Source organism: Engystomops pustulosus, chromosome 9 (assembly GCF_040894005.1).
Source record: "Engystomops pustulosus chromosome 9, aEngPut4.maternal, whole genome shotgun sequence".
Lineage (NCBI taxonomy): Eukaryota > Metazoa > Chordata > Amphibia > Anura > Leptodactylidae > Engystomops > Engystomops pustulosus.
The window spans coordinates 3,789,470-3,805,829 of record NC_092419.1 but is presented as its reverse complement, the minus strand read 5'-3'; the positions used below and the strand labels follow the sequence as shown (position 1 = coordinate 3,805,829).

Genomic DNA, 16,360 nt, shown 5'->3' with positions numbered 1-16,360 from the left:
CAGTATTCAAGGCCTCTGCTTGCTGCCAGTGAATAGAAACCTTTAGCTTCATGTCATTGGGGTTTTCTGATTATAGGAAAATTAAGGGGTCAGTCCTTGTATATTAGGGAAATGTCATCCTCTTCATGTGCGAGCGGCTCCTTGTGGGTCCCTGCTGTGGCCGCCGTGGTCCTGTCTTGTGATGTGTGGGTGATACGTGGCCTCTCCTCTAGTAAGATCCGGCGCAGACACCTGAGGGGCTCTGGGGTCACTGAAGAGGGCAAATAGGGGCGTCCTATATTACTATTCTATAAGGCACAATGTTTCCAGTCACTGACAGCAAGCAGAGAAGTTATGAGAGTAAGCAGTGACTGCGCAGGACTAACATGTCTCTGGGTGTAATGTTTACATCCACTCACTGACAACAAGCGGTTGTCTTGACAAAGGATCTGCAGCCCATCAGTGACTGAGCCTTGGTTTCTGTTACATTCTATTTTTCTTCTTTCCTCAGTCGCTCGTAATTCCGGAGAAGTTTCAGCACATTTTGCGTGTCCTGAACACCAACATTGATGGACGCAGGAAGATCGCCTTCGCCATCACCGCCATTAAGGTGAGCGTCCCCATCCTGCTGGGGGTCAGTGGCGGCTGCTTGCTGGGGGTTGTAGTCTCGTCATGGCAGTGATGTTGTTGTTCTCTCGCAGGGTGTCGGACGTCGTTACGCTCATGTAGTTCTACGTAAAGCTGATATCGATCTCTCAAAGCGAGCGGGAGAACTGACGGAGGACGAGGTGAGGAGGGTCCTGCACCCGGGGGGTCCGGGATGTTGTGTATTTGTGGTCTCACTGGTTTTTCTCTTGCAGGTCGAGCGCGTGGTGACAATTATGCAGAATCCTCGTCAGTACAAGATCCCGGACTGGTTCCTGAACAGACAGAAAGACATTAAGGATGGGAAATACAGCCAGGTGGGTGACACCGGGGGTCCACAGACTGATGGGGGGGCACTGGCCGGGTTCAGTGTAATAATATTGGGCTTGGGGTCATGAGACTTGACCTCGTATTTAAAGCAGTTTTTCCCCATGAAACAAGTTGGGGTCTAACTTGCTGATCGGTGGCGGTCTTGGTGATGATCCACAGATCACAAGAACTGGGGGTCCAAGGTGCCTCCCTCTGACCTCTCATCACTCCCACAGGTGAGCGGAGCTGATATCCACACACTTCTCTTCTGCTCCATTCATCTTTATGATGGAGATTGGTCAGACATCTGGAGTTTTGGCATACTGGTGCCTTGTGTCTGGTTCTGGTCCCTAAAGCCCAAACCATAGTCTCCTTAGTGCTGGTTAAGGTGACTGCTAAAGGTTTGATACCCTGCTGCAGCGCCCCCTAGGGAGAAGACAGGAGCAGTACATGCTGCTTATGGCATCTCCTTACATAAATGCTCAGATAACATGTTGGGTCCAGGTTCTAAACTGCTTCTGCCGGTTGGGTATAGACCAAGCTCGGCCTAAACAGTGATTGGGTTTTTTTATTTATTTATTTTTTTTCCGTTCCATTTACTGTGTTTTGTGTGTGGGTTTTGTTTTTTTTTACCTGCAACATTTCCAGTGACAGTGGAAATATAAAATTACTGTCCCCCAATGGTCTGTCCTGACAAAGTGAAAAAATGACATGTTTTTGCCTCTCCAGTTCCTGTCATTCACAATTAGTCAAATACCGTCTTCTCAGCTATTTATAAGTAACAATTCAGACCCACAATATCATAAAGAATCCAGTATTTTCACTAAGTTGCGTCACTATTCCAGAAAAAGTTATGGCCTTAAAAGAACATTGCAAAACAGGAAAATTGTCTGGTCCTGAAGCTTAGTATCCTGGTCCTTGAATGGATAAGCGCTCATACATTCCTGGGGGGTTCTGCTGGAGCTGGGAACCCCTCCCCCAATGGGTGATAAAATGTATCTTGGAGTATTGGAGGCAGAAGTGACTGATATATTCTATTCCTAGGGATCAGGGAGACTCATGACAGATCTGATGGAGTCTTCATTCTCGTCTGTTCAGTGTTTTGTATAGTGGTGATAAGGCGGTGTTCACATCACAATACTATGCGGGTGCAGTTAGTGGATCCTTTCCCTCCCTGGGGCCTGTGACTGCTTACCTTAGGCCTCTATCATACAGATAGAACCGTGTGATGTCTTGCTGCAGTTATGACCCTGATTTACAATCCTGCCCTGTTATTGGGTAATTGTGTTTTAATTCTGTGACTTTCTCTTCCCTTAGGTCCTGGCTAACGGCCTGGATAACAAACTCCGTGAAGATCTGGAGAGGCTCAAGAAGATCAAGGCACACAGAGGCCTGCGTCACTTCTGGGGGTGAGTGAGGGGCTATAAGACTGTTCCTGTATAATCAGCGTCTTGTACATTTCCATTGATGTCGTCCCTGGTCTCTATCTCCGGCCTCATCCTGTGATGTGACTAGTGTAAGGCTGCAGGTTACATGGTCACAAGCTGCTGTGCACCTGGGATGTAGCAGAGCTCATGCGCCGCAGTGATGTATGGCCGAGGCTTTTCCTTCCCTGGAAAATGTGGATGTGAATTGTCCTGGTCTCTGCACTGAGTGATGCTCTGATGTAGAACAAGGACCAGCAGGTTAGTCGTGAACCTTCAGTTCTCCGCTGTCAGCCATTTGTGGCATCTTGTGGTAATTCTCGGTTTTGTTTCCTAATACTCTTTTTGGATTGTTGCCGATTTTGGGACTAGGTCTGTTCTAGTTGTACATCTCTCTGTATGCGGTGATCATGGCTCGTCTTCCCAGCTACTGGGGTTTGTCTTGTAGTGTAGCTGCATGTGGAGACCTGCTGGCTAAACTTGGTTCAGGTAATCTGCCTGTAGACTCCACTATCCATAAAGCTCCCTAATTTCTATCACATCCCCATGACTGGCACTCCTAGAATTTATAAGCTGTCCTGATGGACCAGTGGAAGCTGAAGAGATATGGAAAAGAGACTCCATATCTACAGCTTGGTGCTGGTTTCTGGATCAATTCTCACTACATTTTTGACTTGCAGGGGCCATGGTGCCCACATTATATTCATCAGACATTCGGCCTACACTGCAGTGACAGGTATTGCCGCCTCATCATACATTGGAATAGATGCCCTGTATATAGTGCTGGGATAAACCAGCTTGACCAAGGTGCTGAGTGTGACCCCTTCATGTAATTTGATGTTGGCTTTGGCATCACTGCTTGTCTAATGGTTGTGGTGACGGTGCTGGTCCGTAGAGCTGAAGGTGCTGCTTCTCATCCGTAGCTTGTGGACATTGGCAGCCGCCAATCATGTATGAGCTCGGGACCATGATAAAGTGACGGACTCTTATGTATTAGTTATGGGGGTCCTAGAACAATGCTGGTTCTGTACAGAGAGGAGATATTCACCAATAGGGATTCTCCCACTTTCTGGCAGATGCTTTATCTGCAATGATCTGCTCTAAGAATTGGCCAATAGGTGACACAATGTAATCAGGGCCGTGTCTCATGGAGGTAAATGTTGGTGTGTGTGTGTGTGTGTATAAAGCCTGGAGTTTGCTTAGTGACCACATTGATGTCTGTCCCTTTGTCCTGTAATGTTCTCTAGTAACGCGGTTTCTTCTCTCCTTACAGTCTGCGTGTGAGAGGACAGCACACAAAGACCACTGGTCGTCGCGGTCGCACAGTCGGTGTGTCCAAGAAGAAGTAACCGGCCTGTGTTATTGTCAATAAAGTTCTGTATAAAACAAAGATCTGAGACTCGTTTGATTATCAGTTCTGGGAAGGTGATGGGGACTTGTCTAACTTGGTCTTTGTATATCTACATGGATTACAGGGAACATTTGGGGGAAACTGGATCTGGCTGTTAAATGTGCGCAAGGGTACAGCCCAAGGGTACATTCATACAGCCATATATGTGTTCTGCTGCAGCTGGGTGGGCATAACTCTCCAGCACACAGCGGTGATGCCTCCATAGAAAACAGCAGTGCACGGCCGTACACAGTAAGAGGGCATGCTCTGCTTCCAATGTGTATCGTGCAGAATGGTGCCACAGCCTCCATTGCAGTCTATGGGGATGTATATGCAGCCACAAATTTACATCTAAAATGGGCAGAGACTAACATGTTCCTGTATCTGCCATATAGCTGGGTCCAATGAAATCTGCCCACAGAACACATGATACTTTGTGTCAAAATAATTTGGAATTAAATACATTAAGAATCATACTGCACATAGGATGATGACCGGCCTGGCAGCTTCATCACATGTAGCATGGGACATGTAATATGGTATGTATTCAAGTTTAACCACAAAAAAAGCGCTGAAAACCTCAAACTCTGCTTAAACTAGAGACAAAAAAATTCAAAACTCACCTTTCCAGCCCCCCCTGCAGGTCGTCACTTCTTGCACTGCCAGATACTAGGGCTCAGAAGGCTTATACTCGGGTCAATAGGTTTTCCCAGTTATTTTTGTGGTAAGACTTGGTAGGGAGCAGCAGCCTCTCCCAGGAGTCTGTAGAGTGGTTTTACCAGGAGTAGGTTTGTTTATAGGACTCTGGTGGGGCTCCGGTCACCTTGATGTTACTTTGTTGCTTTGTGTTTCTGGTAAGCAAACGACCGCCCCGGTCTATGGCATCTACTCACGTTGTGGAAAATCTGCATCCAGTCTGCAAGGGTTTTTTTTTTTCCAAGTTTTGTTCCACCTGCTCTGACATCAAGCAAAAATCTGCATCAGGAAGATTTTCTCCAATGTAAAAACTGCAGGCACAAGTCCCTGAGGGCTCACCAGAAAAGTAACAGGATAATTTTATTTTCTGCACTGAGCAGCAATTTTCGTGCCGTTACCCTGCGGCTTATCCGCAATGTGTTCAGACCACCCAGGAGTCGGGTAACCACAAGAATAACTAGTGCTGAGGTTGTGTACTGGTGTCAGGTCCATGTAGATGTCCAGTGATGAGCCCTGCACATCCCAGACTGGAGACCTTGTGTTCTATGAATTGTAAGCACTTGCACCCCTGGCAGCTGATATCCTGGTCACCACATTGGGAGACAAAAGTGATCGTCCTAATTGCTCAGTGGGGGACAGAAAAATATTCAACTGAACCGTTATCAGAAGAGCTGAGCCTGTGAAGATTATGTGCACATGGTCAGGATTTAGCATCAGTATTTATTAATTTTTTTTTATTATAGAGGACCGACTTCCTAAACCACCAGCAGAGCCATAGGGTCCCGGACTGACCTGTATATTATGTCTGTTTGGTCCATAAGGACCTGTGGGTGGTTTAATATCCCAAATTGCAGCGACTGGTTCCCTTTTACCGCCGGGCGACTAAATAGATTGTCCTAAGCAGCGGCCGGTGTACGTGCCCTAGTGGAACAGTAAAAAAGAGTGAAAGTTTAAAAAAAAAAAAAAATAAGAAACTCCACAAAAAATCACATATTCACAATATACAATTTCATTTTCCATAAAAAAAACAATTGGTATGTGAATGTTTTGTAACAAAAACGTGAATGTGACGATTTCTGTACGGACCGCGGCCAAACCAGTATAACATTATTATAGCCGTAAAGAAAATAAAAAATTTGCTGCTATTTTACTGCTTCCTGCTGCCCCAAAGAAATATAATTAAAATGGCGCAAAAAGTCCAATGTGCCCGATAATATCCCAATCCAACCGTTACCTGATCCCGCAGTAAACAAGCCCTAATAATCCGCTTTCGATTGAGGAAGAAACTAAATTTATAGCTCTCAGAATGTGGCGCCACGCAGGCAAATGCCGAGTTTTTATTTGCTTAAAAAAAATTTGGGCAGTTTTCTGCGTATGATAAATGAGCGCAGAGAGCGGGGCCGTGTTTATAAGACAGGAATTGTCAGCTGTAGAATGAGATGACAGCGCAGTGAACCCCCCAAATCTTATGAGGTGATTTGCGGATTTATCAATAACAGGACGCGTGACGTAGCGCCTCAAAAATGAGACGTTATGGGTAAATATCTGCCATAGACGATGGTGTAACGCGCGCGGGTCACCACAGACGCACAAGAATGATATAAACAGATAATAAATGAACACAGATCTGCAACTCCACTTATTATAGATTTTACTCATATTTAATTACAGACTTCAATAAAAATTTATAAATTACGTTATAAAACATTAACCCCTTGTATAACACAAGCTTCACACTACAGAACAGAACAGGAGACGCCGCCAGGAGCCATAGTACTAAATATCCTCTCATTCGCCCAAACTAAAGATGGCGGCGCCGCCCTCAGCCAACGTTACGTCATGGCGAAAAAAACTTTATTGTCCCGAACAAACCATGCAGATTTTTTTTTTGTCTCTCTGTAACTTTATTGTTCACTTCCGGTGTGGCGCAGGATTCCAGCATGGCGACCCCGAAGCCGCAGAAACGGGTGAGACCCACGTGCAGAGACTTCTAGATATATCGCTGACACTCACCGGCCGGACCACGTGTCCTAGTGAAGGCGGGGATGCTGGGACTTGTAGTTCAGCACATTCATAGATATAGATGGTGCGGGGTGACTCCCCATCTGTTACAGGACTGCTACCCCCACACAGCCTGGGCATGCTGAGAGTTGTAGTTCTCCCACAGTCCACTGTGATGGGTTAGTCAGAGGAGACGTGCAGGTCCTGGAGAGGAGCTCAGGTCTCACCAGTCACTCAGTTATTCCTACTACAAGTCCCAGGAGGCCCCAATAACCCGGTGATGTCCAGGGATGTGACCCCAGGGGTAACAGCCGGGGTATCGGGGCGACATCCCCTGTTATTCCTACTACAAGTCCCAGGAGGCCCCAATAACCCAGTGATGTCCAAGGATGTGACCCCAGGGGTCCGCGGGTAACAGCCGGGGTATCGGGGCGACGTCCCCTGTTATTCCTACTACAAGTCCCAGGAGGCCCCAATAACCCAGTGATGTCCAGGGATGTGACCCCAGGGGTAACAGCCGGGGTATCGGGGCGACATCCCCTGTTATTCCTACTACAAGTCCCAGGAGGCCCCAATAACCCGGTGATGTCCAGGGATGTGACCCCAGGGGTCCGCGGGTAACAGCCGGGGTATCGGGGCGACGTCCCCTGTTATTCCTACTACAAGTCCCAGGAGGCCCCAATAACCCGGTGATGTCCAAGGATGTGACCCCAGGGGTAACAGCTGGGGTATCGGGGCGACATCCCCTGTTATTCCTACTACAAGTCCCAGGAGGCCCCAATAACCCAGTGATGTCCAGGGATGTGACCCCAGGGGTAACAGCCGGGGTATCGGGGCGACATCCCCTGTTATTCCTACTACAAGTCCCAGGAGGCCCCAATAACCCGGTGATGTCCAGGGATGTGACCCCAGGGGTCCGCGGGTAACAGCCGGGGTATCGGGGCGACGTCCCCTGTTATTCCTACTACAAGTCCCAGGAGGCCCCAATAACCCGGTGATGTCCAAGGATGTGACCCCAGGGGTAACAGCTGGGGTATCGGGGCGACATCCCCTGTTATTCCTACTACAAGTCCCAGGTGGTCCCAATAACCCAGTGATGTCCAAGGATGTGACCCCAGGGGTCCGCGGGGTATCGGGGCGACGTCCCCTGTTATTCCTCCTGGCACTGGTAACATGGAGGCTTCAGGGTTTCCGGCCTGGTGACTGTCCCTCATTTCCTGGTCAGTTATGATGATGACGACCCTCCTCCTCATCATCATCATTGTAGTCACCATAATCATCCACCACACACTGATGATGGACTCCTAGAACTTACCCGCTCGTTGTTTCCTCTCTCCTATCGCAATCAGCTTTGAGGCGGTTTTAGGTGCAGTTTTGTCAATTGAACAGGTGACAGACCTGAACTGAACGAGTGAATGACATTTGTGGAGCAGCTTTCTCCTTCAAAATCAAATTCACTCGTTCAGTTCATGTCTTTCATTTGTTCAATTGACAAAACTGCACCTAAACCCCCTCAAAGCTGATTGCGATTCAGTTTTAACTGCAACGTGTGACTGCACCGCAGGGCTGATTTCACACGTTAGCGCGATTCCAATTTGTAACGGATTCAAAACGCACTGGAGCGGCCGGTCGCATATTCGTTTGTATTGAAACACATGCGATCGCCAGTCAGCGCCTGGTGTCCTGTATTGTGTAAATGCGAGACACCGGGCGCTGATTGTGATCACATGCGTTTGCTTTGATTTCGTTACAAAATGTGTGACATCAGCCTTAGGCGTTGTTACTATAGTCTAGAACCACTGGATTGAAGAAAAAAAACTTATCTAGAAAATGCAATTTTCCCGAGGGGCTTGTTGTAGCCAGGTCGCGCCTGTGTAACGCATAGACTGGTGGTGACACTGGCTGTAGTAATACCTCATACAGGATAATGCGCAGCCCAAGTCAATCTGTGATTTGCCAGAGAGAGGGTTGCGATATAGTGATGTATATCATGATTAGTGCTGCTGTTTTGCAGGGAACTGGGGGCTCCTTGCATCATCTATTACTATAACCACTATGAGGCACGGAGTGCTGTCCCGTGCTGTGTGGTCGGTCCATGACACGGGACCCTGCAAGGTCTAGGGTTCATAGGTCATGCCCTTCAGTGTTGTGAAGAAACAGTCCCAGCAAATTACCTCCCCCAACGCACAAACGATTAAATCTGTGCTGTATCTATTGTCTTACAGAAGACGCTGCGATACTTTGCTGAGGAAGAAGAGAAGAAGAAGCCACGAGATGTACAGTGGAAGAAAAAACAGTGGGACAAAAAGACGCCACAAGGGGAACAAAGGAATAAAAAAGCACAAAGTGGAATAATGCAGGAGAAGGGGAAGCCGCAGGAGAAGGGGAAGCCGCCGGCGCAGGAGAAGGGGAAGCCGCCGGCGCAGGAGAAGGGGAAGCCGCAGGAGAAGGGGAAGCCGCCGGCGCAGGAGAAGGGGAAGCCGCCGGCGCAGGAGAAGGGGAAGAGACCTGGACAAAGTGGACAGCAGAAGCAGCAGCAGAATATGGACAAGACGGGGAAGTTTTTGCGGAAACCGAGAATGAATGCAAAAAGGAGGAACAAGTGGGACCCGCAGAAAAAATTTATCTCCGGGGTGAGGACCGAGGACTGATAGATTGTAAAATCCCTCTAATCCTGCAGTAACAGGAGTCAATAGGATTTGGTTATAAATTCTTACTTTCAATCTACCATCAAAATCCATCATGATACATGATCAAGGGTCACTTACTCATGAACCAGGCACCGTGACTGTGGGAATCTTCTTATATCTGTTATCCATGGCCTCCTTCCTTCTAAAATCAACTTTTATAATTATGCTAATGAGCCTGAAAGGTTTTTTGTATTGCTACCAGAGCCCCTCAGTGCTGCCGTTTAGCCGGCAGTTACAATATGGAGAACATGTCTCTCCTTTCCCCTGCTCTCTACCTTCTCCCTCTGCCTGTGCAATCATGCAGCAGCAGGAAGTGCTGGGGGAGACATTTCTGCACAGTGTAACATCCTGTGAATCTGCAGCACTGAGGGGCTCTGCAAACACCCCCAGACCCCTTCAGACTCATCAGGATAACTATAAACGTTGATTTTAGAAGAAAGGAGGCCACATATAAGAAATATAAGAAGATTCCCCACAGTCTTGTGCCTGGATCTATGAGTAATGTCCCTCATGGTAGATTTCCTGTGATTAGTGTCTGATCTGTAGGGGTCTGTCAGTTGGGACCCCCACCCTTAGTGATCGGGAGTTATTACATGCAAAGCATTGAAAGGAGTCGCAAATACAAAGCGATTTACCAGCTGTGGATCTTCTGTATGAAGGTTGAGGAGTCGGCGTTTGTTTCCTCTGATCCAGCAGCTTCTGGTTCTGACACGATCACTGATGTGGCTGTCAGCGCCAGAAACTGGAGATCCGGTGCTGGAACCAAAGATTATCTCATAATAAATGGCGTGAGATTTGTGTCAATGTCATCACTTGGCCGCTACTGGAATATTCAGCGGATTCTCTATCTGCAGCGGATCTGGCAGGTGTGAACAGCCTCCTGTATGCAGAATGGGGGCAGCTCCAGGCAGCGGGAAGCTGATTCCCTGCAGGAATTGTTGACCCTTTCTTACTTTTCTCTTTTTTTTTTGTTTCAGAAAAGGGATCCGTTTCCAGGTGACTCCTCCGTGCACAAAAACCGCATAGAGAAATATGAGCGAGCCCGAAAGTCTCAGCTGGTCAGTACATGAGCGGAGATGAGCCATTGCCTCCTGCAATAAATGAATTGAAACTTCTCCACCAGATATCCCACGAGCTGTGTGCCCCGCGCTGTGTGCCCCCTTCATATGTAACCCCTTGTATTCCAGAACAGGAAGCCTTTTGTGAAGTCAAAATCAAGTTTGCACCAGAGTGAAGTGAAGAGACAAACGGTGATCACACAGGCGGCAAAACATGATCTTCTTCTCCCGGAGGAGTCTGGGTAAGCAGATGGCGCTATGGGTCCTGGTCATTGTGCTGGTTCTGGGGTGTTCTGGTCACAAACTCTTGTGAATTTGTTTTTCAGGTTTCTGAAAGGTGATGAAGGGGAGGACACGTGTACGATCACCCAGCAGGACATCGCCGAGGTGGTGGACATCACAAGCGCATCAAAGGTGAGGAACCGCGGCCACATCCGGCCGCCACCACTCATCCCCTGACCGTCTCCTGACTCTTTACTCTGTTCCATTCTCAGCATTTTAACCTCGTCCTCAAGCAGTTTGGTCCTTACAGAACAAATTACTCCCGGAACGGCAGGTGAGTGCACGTAGATTGTGACCCTGATTCTCCTCGTACGTTTTGGGGTGATAGTAATGACTTTGTGGTGTCTCTTCCTCAGGTATCTCCTCCTGGGTGGGCAGCGCGGACACATCGCCGCCATAGATTGGTATACAAAGAAACTGCACTGCGAGATAAATGTCATGGAAACCATCAACGATGTCAGGTGACTAAACCCTGGTCCTGTCCGGACTGCTGCAGACGTGTCTTATTAACCATCGGACTGTTCATGTCCGGGGATCCAGCATCCATAGAGTATTCAGTCCAATAGTGGGGAGAGGGACCCCATTACCATAGATGACTTTGTATGGTGTTGGGACCTTTGTCACCTGGTAAGACACAGTGAAGGAGCTGAATGTAGTGTCCTGTTCTGCTCCCCACACTCCTGGTGCTCGAAGCTTCCAGTATTATCTGATTAGTGAGAGTTTTGGGGTAATTTATTGAAATGAAATGCTGGAGAAGCTCTTAGAGATGATCTATACAGAGTATAGGGAGCGCGTAGGTGCAGGACCCTCTGTAGGATTGGATCTCCTCCGTCTCCAGATTTGTGGCTTGGTTGTGACCCTCGTTCCTCTCCTGTAGGTGGCTCCACTCTCACACCATGTTTGCCGTGGCTCAGAAGAAGTGGCTGTATATCTATGACAATCTCGGCGTGGAGCTGCATTGCATCAAGCAGTTCAATGACGTTTTACGTATGGAGTTCCTGCCCTATCACTTTCTGCTCGCAACCTGCGTAAGTGACACCAGGACTCGGCCGCTAGTGTCATCCCTATATAATGGACGGCAGATCCCTATCCCCCTGTGGTGTTCTCTAGCACTAAGACCACCAGTTTCTGCAGTACATGTACCATCACTCCCATCCTCTCACTAATGTCTGTTCCTCCTTCCCAGAGCTCCACCGGCTTCCTCCAGTATTTAGATGTCTCTGTTGGAAAAGAAATTTCCGCCACTTGTGTGAGAGCAGGAAGACTGAACGTCATGTGCCAGAACCCCCACAACGCCATCATCCACCTGGGTCACTCCAATGGTATCTCCATCTCTTCATTGTATCGTGTCATTCATGTATCGCGTTAGGATTTCCTACAGATTGGACGCACAGGAGTCTGCATCCAGGAGGCCTATGAGGCTGACGATGTTTCTCGTATGTTTGTTACAATGTATCAGCGCAGTAATGAGAGATTTGTGACCCTGTGTTTTTCGGGATGAGGATTGGCTGGACCGGTGGATTGTATCTGTGTGTGTGTGACAGGATCTTACTGTGATCTTCCTCCTCCTCAGGGACCGTCTCGCTGTGGAGTCCTACTGTAAAGGAGCCTCTTGTCAAGATGATTTGTCACAATGGCGCAGTCCGGGCCCTGAGCGTTGACAGGACTGGGATGTAAGTGACGGCTCCTTATTGTCCTGACAACTTGTGTCCTGGTGGTTACCCTGACACCTCCGCTATTCCTCACAGGTACATGGCGACTTCAGGAACGGACAAGAAGATGACAATCTATGACCTCCGCACCTACAAGCCTTTGTCGTCCTGTTACCTACCTCTCGGTGCTGGGACTCTGTGCCACAGTCAGACCGGGCTGCTGGCTGCAGGCGTCGGTAACATAGTGCAGGTAGGTGATCACAGCTGAGGGGTGCACCTGCCACAGTCAGGGCCGCAGCATGGAGACCTCTACAAGCGGTTCCCTACTTAAGGACAGACGACCCCTAATTACAGACAGACCCCTCTGCCCCCTGTGACCTCTGGTGACCCCTCTGCCCCCTGTGACCTCTGGTGACCTCTGGATGTTACTATAGTCCCCGGCTGCACTGATCAGCTGTAAGGAGTCTGTAATGAAGATTTATTGATAATCCTTGGTCCAATTACAGCAAATAATTTGGAAAATCCAATTGTCTTTGGAGTTACAATTATAAAATATACAGTTCCGACCTGCATACAAGTGTTACTTAAGAACAAACCTAAGGAACCTCTTGTATGTAACCCGGGGACTGCCTGTACATGTATATATGTGTATTATTGGGAGATCTGCTCTTTCCTCAGGTGTACAAGGACACACATGTGACTGCTCCGCGCTCCCCGTACATGTGTCTCTCAGTGACGCCGCCGATCCATGGGCTCCAGTTCTGCCCGTATGAAGATGTCCTGGGCGTCGGCCATGGCGGAGGCTTCACCAGCATGATTGTGCCAGGTTGGGGTCACCTGCATGATCTCCATAACATCATAGGCCTCGGTCCTCCCTCTCCGCCTCATGTCCTTCTCTTCTGCTTTAGGTGCGGGTGAAGCAAACTTCGATGGTTTGGAATCTAATCCCTACGAGACCAAGAAGCAGCAGCGGGAATGGGAGGTCAAAGCTCTGCTGGAGAAGGTAATCCATGGCCCCTGCTACCTCAGTATCTGCTGCGGCATCCTGCCACCTCCCCCTGCTACCTCCTATCTGCCGCCTCCCCCTGCTACCTCCTATCTGCCACCTCCCCCTGCTACCTCAGTATCTGCCGCCTCCCCCTGCTACCTCAGTATCTGCCGCCTCCCCCTGCTACCTCAGTATCTGCCGCCTCCCCCTGCTACCTCAGTATCTGCCGCCTCCCCCTGCTACCTCAGTATCTGCCGCCTCCCCCTGCTACCTCAGTATCTGCCGCCTCCCCCTGCTACCTCAGTATCTGCCGCCTCCCCCTGCTACCTCAGTATCTGCCGCCTCCCCCTGCTACCTCAGTATCTGCCGCCTCCCCCTGCTACCTCAGTATCTGCCGCCTCCCCCTGCTACCTCAGTATCTGCCGCCTCCCCCTGCTACCTCAGTATCTGCTGCGGCACCCTGCCGCCTCCCCCTGCTACCTCAGTATCTGCCGCCTCCCCCTGCTACCTCAGTATCTGCTGCGGCACCCTGCCGCCTCCCCCTGCTACCTCCTATCTGCCACCTCCCCCTGCTACCTCAGTATCTGCCGCCTCCCCCTGCTACCTCAGTATCTGCTGCGGCACCCTGCCGCCTCCCCCTGCTACCTCCTATCTGCCACCTCCCCCTGCTACCTCAGTATCTGCTGCGGCACCCTGCCGCCTCCCCCTGCTACCTCAGTATCTGCCGCCTCCCCCTGCTACCTCAGTATCTGCTGCGGCACCCTGCCGCCTCCCCCTGCTACCTCCTATCTGCCGCCTCCCCCTGCTACCTCAGTATCTGCCGCCTCCCCCTGCTACCTCAGTATCTGCTGCGGCACCCTGCCACCTCCCGGCCGCCCCGGTATCGGCCTCCTATCTGATCCTTGCACCCTCCTTGTCCTGCAGATTCAGCCTGAGCTCATCACGTTGGATCCCACGCAGCTTGTAGAGATCGACACGGCGACCGTGGAACAGAAGAGGAACGAGAGCTTGGAGCAGATGGTGAGAGGCGTTTGTGTCTTATCTCCATTATATTCTGCACAGAGATCCAGCAGATTGAAGGAAATTGAAAAAAAACAAACATTAACCCCTTCCTTCCGTGCGTGTTCCAGCGCAGTATTGGGAAGCGGGTATGGAGAGGGGGCACGGGCAGAGCCTCCTCCGTGCAGGGTGGGAGTAAATACCAACCACCACCACCCTGCTGGCACCGATCGATGGTGCAAACCATTGAAATGCCTCTGGCGCACGCGCCGCCATCTTGGATTCAATAGTAATGTACGGATTTTTGGTGGGGAGCAAAAAATGTAAACACAAAAACCAAAAAGAGGCATCATGTGTATTGTACGTGTGTCACGTGCAGCCCCTGCATCTTCACGCTCTTCGCTTTGTCTTTCCTCAGGGTATTGATCCCACGAAGAAGACCCCATTTGTTCCTCGCAATAAAACTAAAGGAGGAAACTCCACTGGGAATGTGCTGAAGCGCAAGAAGATCGTGGCAGAAGTGGAGAAGAGGGTGAGTGTCCTGTTCCGGGGGAGATCCTCGGCTCATCTCATGTCTGATGGAGAATAGGATTGTTTCATACACATATTGGACTCTACTCACTGATATCTGCTGCGGGCTTAGAATCTGCAGCATAGTGGGGGGGGGGTTCCCTAATCTCAGGAGTGTGCTTGTACGTCTGTGTCCTGGAGCTGCTCTTCATGTGTCTGTAACTTCTGTCCTGCAGGAGGAGATCAAGAAGAGCATCGCAGGGCGAGAGGAGAAGATGAAGAGCGCCGAAGAAAAGGTCACGGAGGGTCATAGGTCAGCTCTGGACCGATTCAAAAAATGACCGCGCCCCCCTCTGCTGGAGACTTCACCTCTGCCCTCAGGTTCTGGTCTTAACTGTTTCATGTCTGATCTGCGCTCCCCCCTCCTCCCTGTACATATGTTTTATAATTATTTCTGTTGTACAAAAACTTTTTGGGAACAAATAAATTGTGGAAAAAGTTTTTATTAAGATGAACAATAAATACGATATACGTCACACAAGACACCAGGAATATAATATGTGACCCCCCCACCATGAGATGAGCATGCAAGAAGACGTGACCTCCCCACTAAGAAGCGGCTGATAACAGGGAACAACAGTGTTCATGCAATGGTTTTAGTTCTGGTTATATACAGGTGTAACATGTCCAGACCCCACAGTGTAACATAACACCGGACTCAGCCGGCACATTGTGTGTCCTCCCCCGCCCCCCCCCCCCCTAATTTTTTTTCTCATCAAACAACTGCAGCTAATCCAGAGTATCCGCAGTAACGGCGCATAATTTCCCTTTGTGAATAGTATAAGGCTACATTCACACGATGTACGTCCGCCATACTGTAGTGCATGCAGGACATGTCCTATCTTTCTACGGGCCACGAAGCGGGCGCCGGGCCCATAGAAGTGTATGGGGGGGGGGGGGTATATACGCCATATACACATCCCCTGTACGTTCGTGTGAATGTATTCTTATGTTTCAGACTGATTTCTTTGTATACAAAGTTTCATCACATTTTGCTTTGCCAGGAGTCGCTGCAGCGCCTCTTGTCCTGAGCCTCGCAGGGCAATGAGCTCTTCCCTCCATACATTGGGGTCACGGGGGCTCGGAGGGTGAATGCGAAGACTTTGCGTTCTCCTTCCATTGTTTTATGTTATGGTGTGAAATGAAACCAAATCGCTGCTTCAGCCAATCACAGGCTGCGAAACTATAATAGGTGATAGAAACCCAACAGAACAAGAAGCATGGTCCGTTCAGTCATATAATGAATGTTCTGTAATCGCGGCAGAATTTACAGCTTTACAGCAGCACACGGACATTGTGCAGCTCCGCCATAAGACGCATTAATGCTGCAACTAAAAATCATTGAAGCTTCTAGATTTGGGGAGATTTGCTTCATGGATTCCTGTAAACCCCCCGGGACAGGCAGATAAATACTGCAACACATCTGCAGCGTCTGAATTCACCCCTACAAGTCCCCAAGCTCCAGGACGTCTGGCAGGAGACTGACTGCCTCCTCAGGTACTTCATATAGACCTTAAGAAACACAAATCAGACCCATTGGCCGTGAGAGAAGAGATCAGGACTGGCTGCGGCAGGTCCTGCAGAAGCACCAATGGTCCTGCCCCTAGAACTTAAGGCCTCCTTAGGAGAGGTAAGTACCTGGGAGTTTTCTATCTTACTCCTGATAATAGACCTGAT

At 49.4% G+C, this 16,360-nt stretch overlaps 2 protein-coding genes across 7 annotated transcripts in view; both read left to right on the top strand.

Moving 5' to 3' along the window:
* RPS18 (ribosomal protein S18) overlaps positions 1 to 3,747 on the top strand; it is a 148,605-nt gene extending 144,858 nt beyond the window's left edge. For both annotated transcript variants that reach the window (XM_072125715.1, XM_072125714.1), the window contains exons 2-6: positions 491 to 589; positions 681 to 767; positions 840 to 941; positions 2,251 to 2,342; positions 3,631 to 3,747. In XM_072125715.1, coding sequence (XP_071981816.1) covers positions 491 to 589; positions 681 to 767; positions 840 to 941; positions 2,251 to 2,342; positions 3,631 to 3,706 — 456 coding nt within the window. In that variant the 3' untranslated portion in view covers positions 3,707 to 3,747. The remainder of the gene's footprint in view (positions 1 to 490; positions 590 to 680; positions 768 to 839; positions 942 to 2,250; positions 2,343 to 3,630) is intronic.
* Positions 3,748 to 6,298: 2,551 nt separating this feature from the next.
* Positions 6,299 to 15,132, top strand: WDR46 (WD repeat domain 46). 5 transcript variants are annotated; one of them, XM_072123607.1, is made up of 18 exons: positions 6,299 to 6,410; positions 8,670 to 8,820; positions 8,863 to 8,900; positions 8,931 to 9,077; positions 10,112 to 10,192; positions 10,322 to 10,434; positions 10,519 to 10,606; positions 10,687 to 10,748; positions 10,831 to 10,935; positions 11,352 to 11,502; positions 11,661 to 11,796; positions 12,048 to 12,147; positions 12,223 to 12,376; positions 12,805 to 12,952; positions 13,035 to 13,129; positions 14,039 to 14,134; positions 14,532 to 14,645; positions 14,860 to 15,132. In XM_072123607.1, exons 1-18 carry the CDS (start codon positions 6,384 to 6,386, stop codon positions 14,962 to 14,964), a joined length of 1,911 nt encoding a protein of 636 aa, XP_071979708.1. In that variant the 5' UTR covers positions 6,299 to 6,383; the 3' UTR covers positions 14,965 to 15,132. The 5 variants fall into 5 exon arrangements, with proteins under 5 accessions (XP_071979708.1, XP_071979706.1, XP_071979709.1 ...); XM_072123605.1 differs by having other exon boundaries at positions 8,863 to 9,077; XM_072123608.1 differs by lacking the exon at positions 8,863 to 8,900 and having other exon boundaries at positions 8,670 to 8,834.
* The last annotated feature ends 1,228 nt before the right edge of the window (positions 15,133 to 16,360 follow it).

Excerpts from the sequence above, each read along its gene's own strand:
- WDR46 (XM_072123605.1), top strand. The coding sequence starts at position 6,384 with ATGGCGACCCCGAAGCCGCAGAAACGG. Across the intron at positions 8,821-8,862 it reads GCAGGAGAAGGGGAAGCCGC|CGGCGCAGGAGAAGGGGAAG; the intron begins AGGAGAAGGGGA and ends AGGGGAAGCCGC. Across the intron at positions 13,130-14,038 it reads TCAAAGCTCTGCTGGAGAAG|ATTCAGCCTGAGCTCATCAC; the intron begins GTAATCCATGGC and ends CTTGTCCTGCAG.